Source organism: Cephus cinctus, unplaced genomic scaffold (assembly GCF_000341935.2).
Source record: "Cephus cinctus unplaced genomic scaffold, Ccin1 Ccin1_scaffold0805, whole genome shotgun sequence".
NCBI classification, from domain to species: Eukaryota; Metazoa; Arthropoda; class Insecta; order Hymenoptera; family Cephidae; genus Cephus; species Cephus cinctus.
In genome coordinates this window covers 585,254-591,985 of record NW_014333402.1, presented here as the reverse complement: position 1 = coordinate 591,985, position 6,732 = coordinate 585,254, and the positions used below count along the sequence as shown (strand labels likewise).

Sequence of the window (6,732 nt, the reverse complement as noted above, 5' to 3'; positions counted from 1 at the left end):
TACATTAAATATACAGATTTTATTACATATGTAAACGTCAAGATTAATCTTTCGTCAACAACAACAACAACAACAACAACAACAACAGTAGCAGCAACACATTGTAAAGTCACTTGTACATAATAAGTTTTGCACGTCAGACAAGACACTGACTAACTCATTTCCTCTCGGCATACAGTGGACAACAACAACACACAACGAACTCTTTTCGCATAATAAAAATGCTCTAATTACACAATTGGTATTACACGTTAACATTCTACAAGTGTTCGCAATTCTACGTGAGCGCAATTTGCCATCATGGCCGCTCTTGCTCAGTTTTGATGGATCGTTTATATTACTATATAAATTAATTTCATTTGATATTCGCTTTCGACAGGAGCATTGTTATACACAATACCGTTCAATTACAACGGACGCAATGTTGTTATAGGTAGATTGAACATACGAATGAGTATAATAACATATGATTGTCGTTATAATGAAATAATAGTTAGAGAAAACGTGCGTATATGTATAACGATCTTGTTTTTAACACCAACATTAATTGTACGCGTTTTCGTTTTATCTATTCAACATAAAAAGAAACAACAGCGATTACGCCTTGTCGCGCGTTATTCAAAATACAATAAGGTCGTTCTAACTGTACCTACATTAAGCACGCATCAAGTGTGAGTCTATTGTACGTAACGAACAAATAATAAGTATTAAAATGAAGAGTACAACAACGCTGCGTTTCTTCATTATTAATAGAACAAACTTCACGCTCCAACTCATGTGAACAACCGTTGTATTTAAACTTCTTTTTGATTAACTAATGACACTCCATAAGATTCCGATAATCGTGTGAATTATCGTCTAGGACAAGATTGCAACATCTCGAAGTGTGTGTAAAACTCAATCTCACGGCCTCGAATATACAATGAAACGTGTAAATATTATCTTGTAAAATAACTGTAATGTCGGTGTCACGTATGAAATATCAGTTTCTGAACACTTGTCTTCTTCGTACTGTCGAAAAAATTGAAAATCGTAAAAGAAAGAACGAATGTTAGTACAATTGCTTTGCTTCTGTTATACGCGTATTTTTATTATTATCATATCCAACTGTACAATTCTCTTATGGCTCAGCTATTATACAATAATTTTATGTACGATAAGCGTTGAAAATAACGCTCGTAACAATAAGATTCACTATGAAAGAAACTATATATAAGAATTAGAATAACCATTTAAATGTTGTACATAAAAACTATGTATGTAACTGATATATATGTATATGATATATATATATATGATATATATATATATATATATGCGTATATATAAATATATAAATTTAAAAATATATATATAAATTTGAAATAGTATAAAAATACATAATTTTTTATTTGCAATTCGCTGTTATATGTATGTGCCTAGAGATAGCCATGTTATATCACTTATATGGTATACAATAATTCATATTAATAATTAATAAATGTAACGAGTTCTTCGATATCAAACATTGAATATGACATAGTATGACATAATGTGTAAAGAGCTCATATTTAGGCATACATGAAATTTAATAAATCGAAATACATTTTACGAATTAAATGCATTGTGTACTTGATTAGATGTGCCTCTTATAACATAGTATCCTCTTATGTCTGTAATTAAATGAGAAATTCAATTAATCCTGTTTTACAGAGGGTGCATGTCCAATAATTTATATTATTGGTCAGTCAAGATAATACTATCTTATCAAAGTATGAGATTATTAATTGTTATAAATTGTATGAGAAACTCTGATTCTTATCTCTTTCCTAGTTGTACCGTGTGCAAGACAGACTACATATATAATTCTCAGGCAGGCATTCTCGTCACGTTCGACCTGAATTCTTTAAAGTGACTATCATAATAATAACTAAATGTTCTGAACCACTCAACCTCAGTACGTATCGTTAGCAATTGTTTCATCAGACAAAAGGCAATTTGATTTACGTGCCCTCCTCCGTTATGCGTTTGGCCAAATAGCGCATTCTTTATGAAGTTTGAAAAGTAAGACTTCCAGTTTTAAAAATCAAAACATCATAAGTGTCAGTCCTATTAGGTACGTAGCTTTGCCTTCTTGTTTGATGATTAAAAAAAAGAATCGACGTCTCATCGCGGGAGGAAGTCTATTCGAATCGTAGATTCTTTTAAGAAGCCCACGCGCGCGGTCCCGCGTCTCCTTTCTGGGATTGTGATTGGTCTGTTTCTGTGACGTAGCCAATGATAAGCGATCGCAATTGGAGGACCGAGAGTTAGGCGTCTGCTGTGACAGTCGAGCTAGCGGCGTCTGACGCGACGATCAGCAGGCCACGCAATGTCCTTGCCATCCAAGTCTCAGCTGGATACAACAGCTGTAGAAAATTTTCGCGAGTATCTGAGGATCCCTTCGATACACCCAGACGTAAATTACGGTAAGTGACACTGTAATTGTTTTAGTAAGAAGCATAGGATCGTGGAAAAGAAATCGAGGATCAGAGGCTGCAGATAAATTGGAAATAAATTGAAAACTGCGGATGTGTGGGATCGCGTACGTGAATGGGGTCGCTCAACGACGCGTTTCCTTGTTAGAGAAATTAATTTTTTTATTGACGTGGACGTGCCTCGGTGTCATAGGATTTCTGATCAATGATGTACCCTCTGCAATGTAGTTCTGGAAAAAACTATTCTTTTGTTACTTAAGAGCTGCATGCAAAAAATGACGCTGCGTCGGAGACGCTATCCAGCCATTGTCTGCCCCACCCTGCAAGCAGTGATATTTCTAATTTTTTAATTTTACATAGCCGGTATAAACAACGCTCCGGGATGGTAATGTATTTCGCAATATATAGGGATTAACTGCTCATCATTTTTATTCGATTGTCTCACTCTTACGGTCAGGAATATCCCCTACTGAGAAGGTCGTTCTATTCTTGGGTACGTGCGTGTCTTTTTTATCGGGATACTTTTTTTACATCAATTCTAGAAATATTTGGTTTTATTTTCTGTAGCTCTTTCTATCTGAGGTTCACTTGCCTCCACGTTTTATCACGTTATATTTCATTTTATCGTACATTCACGATACTGACTGGAACTGACTCCATTTACTTTATCATTCAGTATGTACTTTTGTTTCATAGCAGGAGTAAATTTATATTGCAATTTATGACATGATTTTCTTTAATTCTTAATGTCGACCCTGCCTTTTATTCTTGTAGATCTTATTACAATTGTAAATAATTAAGTGGAATTATTTATTTTTTTAGTGCCTTAGAGTGTCATCCTGCATATATGATAAAGGGATACATTGCTTTGCAATATTATTGTCTATCATGCTGTGATTTATATTCAAATTTTGTCATAATTATGTGATATTTTGTTAGAGCTTATGGATTTTCTTACTTTATCTATATAGCTGATATTACGTAAGATGAACTTATAGTAGCATTTAGATAATTTTCATAATGTAATGTTTATGGCGGACTGTAAGGCCTAGATTTTATACATTGTACTAGAAACTAACTGAAGTAGATAAAACTTTGTAAACAGTTTGATGGGTCATTACTTTAATTTGACTTCATAACAATGTTTCATGGTATATTCCATGTTAAATAGGTATTTTCAAGCTTCAATTTTAAAAAAGATAGTATATTGAATTATTGCAATGAGATTTCTTGTATATGTCAAATAAAACTTTAAATTTGTGTTATTAACTAAAATACAAAATAACATGTAATAAGTACTGCTAGTCATGACTTATTGAACATATTTAATTTCTTTTTGTATTGTTTTCAGATGACTGCATCAAGTTTCTGGAGAAACAGGCAAAATCTCTTGATTTGCCAATCAAGATTTACCATGTGCATCCAAAGAAGCCAATTGTGGTTATCACATGGGAAGGTACAGAGCCATCAAAACCTGCCATACTCCTGAACAGTCATATGGATGTTGTGCCTGTTGTTGCTGTAAGTTTTTCAACATCAATGGATGAAATTTATCCAGAGTCATGAACATTATAACAATAAAGTTGAAAAATATTTCAGGAAAAATGGACATATCCCCCATTTAGTGCTCATATGGATGAGAAAGGAAACATCTATGCTCGTGGTAGTCAAGACATGAAATGTGTTGGCATTCAATATTTAGAAGCTATTCGACGATTGAAATTGAATGGACAACATTTTAAAAGGACCATTCACATTTCATTTGTGTCTGATGAGGAAATTGGTGGTATCCTGTGTATGAAAGAATTTGTTCATACTCAAGACTTCAAGTCATTGAATGTTGGGTTTGCTCTGGATGAGGGTATTGCTTCACCAACCAATGACTTTTTCATGTATTATGGTGAACGCTCTATTTGGCATGTCTGGGTTCATTGTCCTGGAACTCCTGGACATGGATCCCTTCTGCTGGATAACACTGCTGGTGAAAAGATAAGAGTTATCATTGAAAAATTCATGGACTTCAGAGCAAAGGAGAAGGCAAAGTTAAAAGACCCGAAACTCAAGGTGGGAGATGTTACCACAGTAAATCTGACACAGCTTCAGGTAGATGGAAATTTTTATATTCTTTAATATCATCTGTAATATTGGCTTGCGCTTCTACACGTTTTAATAATTTCTAATTGAATTTGATATGAACTTTCTTTATAATATGTCTTTACGATTAGGATGTCAAAATTGGTAAGTTACCTATTTTCTTAGACTTGCAAGAATTTTTGTGTTATTCTATTATACCAAAAAATATGGAATCGAGAGAAAGATTTAGAAACTCAATTGCAAAGTACTTAGTTCATCGATTCTTGTATTGTCTGGCGTAATAGATATTTTGCACGCAAGAGTTTTATTAGTATTACGATGTCATTTCAGGGTGGTGTTCAAACCAACGTAGTGCCGACTGAATTAACAGTTGCTTTCGATATTCGTATTGCAACGGATGTGAATCATGAGGAATTCGAAAATATGCTCAATGGATGGTGCAAAGAAGCTGGAGAAGGCGTGTACTTCACCACAGAGCAGAAGAACAACTTTGTTGAAAACACAAAATTGGATAACACGAATCCGTATTGGCTTGCTTTTAAACAATCTTGCGACGAGCTTGGATTAAATCTGGATATTGGAATTTTCCCAGGAGGAACAGACAGCCGCTATATACGAGATGTATGCATGCGTATTTTGATGATGATAGGCTCGTTTTAAAAATTTTTTTTACAATCTCTATATTTTTCTACAATTTATTTACAGGTTGGCATTCCTGCAATTGGTTTTTCACCAATGAACAATACAACAATCTTATTGCATGACCACGATGAGCACTTAAACAAAGATGTGTTCCTGCGTGGAATTGAGATATATATGAAATTGATACCAGCTGTGAGCAATGTTTAAAGATAACTAGTAAGAAACAAACGAATAATGAAATCAGTGCAATATCATACTATTGCTTGTAATATATTTGGAACAAAGATCAGTATCATATTCATATGAAGTGACTAATCAGATGCCTGATGCAAATTTTATTGGAACTTTAATGTCAGTGAGTAATAGAAATTAGTGCAATAAAAACAAGTAAAATCTATCCCGTAAACATTTGCTGGACTGACAAATATAATTAAAAAATTAAAAGTCTTGTGAATGACCAGAATTGACAGCGGCGAATGAAATTTTGGAAGCATGTTAATAATGCATTATTTTGAAAACTTCTGAATTTTATATAATTTAATAGTGCAATGTTTAAAAGAAGAATATATAGTGTAATGTGCAAAGCAAGAATCTATGAAGAGCACTGAGTGCTGTAATTGAAGACAGCTACAGGAAGAGTTTCTAAAGAACGGTGCTATTTTAATTATATGTGAAATATTTTGGACACGAATGATATTTATTGCTAAATTTACTATAAATGAATATGTTTATATTAATTTGCAATGCAAATTTAAGAAGCAACTGATATTCAAGAAGGCTGCATGAAAGTTATGAAGACGTATTTGATATATTTTTTGTTCAAAGAACAATGCAAAAAATGTTATTTCAACTAAGAAAAAAACTGGTTTGCATAACTATCTTATTGAAACATTTGGGATATAATTTTTACGTATTCGTAAATTTATAATTTCAAACTATCCGGCAATACTGAGTCGATTAGTAATGTGATATATCAGAGGGGAAAAAGTCGAGAATGTGATAACAATCGTATAGAATAGTTACCCGCTCGTATAAGCCTATAATTCTACCAGAAGAAAGATGGAAACCACACGAGAACAATGGAAAAAGAGAAACAATAAATAGTGCAGTCTGGAACTGGAAGTCAAGTTAGTGCTTTAATACGGGCATCTGGAATACGTTTACGTCGTTATTTCTACGTATGTTTTGAAGATATATTTTAAGAACATTATAGTAATGAATGAATTTATTTACAGTGATAGATGTTATCTAAAAATAATTAAAAATATACAAAAAATTGTAAGGAAAGAACTCCATATTGACCCCAGCCGTACAGAAAAGTACTGCTGTTTTCATTCTGTGAGAATTTAGGCTAAAAATCGACCGAGTTTATGTGGTTGTTTATTTTCTGGAAGAGATTTCAACGACGCTACGTACGAAGTGACAGTGCCGCGTGATTCTTTCCTCACGTCAAAGAGACAGAGAAGCATGTGTGCGTTCGTGTGTGTGTGCATTCCCGCCATTATCGTGCATAGTGGTTCATTCTTAACGGGGCTACCTA

At 33.5% G+C, this 6,732-nt stretch overlaps 1 protein-coding gene across 2 annotated transcripts; it reads left to right on the top strand.

Moving 5' to 3' along the window:
- The first annotated feature begins 1,806 nt into the window (after positions 1–1,806).
- Positions 1,807–6,474, top strand: LOC107270550 (aminoacylase-1). 2 transcript variants are annotated; one of them, XM_025087935.1, is made up of 6 exons: positions 1,807–1,936; positions 2,254–2,447; positions 3,808–3,977; positions 4,056–4,559; positions 4,881–5,171; positions 5,256–6,474. In XM_025087935.1, exons 2-6 carry the CDS (start codon positions 2,351–2,353, stop codon positions 5,397–5,399), a joined length of 1,206 nt encoding a protein of 401 aa, XP_024943703.1. In that variant the 5' UTR covers positions 1,807–1,936; positions 2,254–2,350; the 3' UTR covers positions 5,400–6,474. The 2 variants fall into 2 exon arrangements, with proteins under 2 accessions (XP_024943703.1, XP_015601139.1); XM_015745653.2 differs by having other exon boundaries at positions 1,856–2,095.
- Positions 6,475–6,732: the final 258 nt, after the last annotated feature.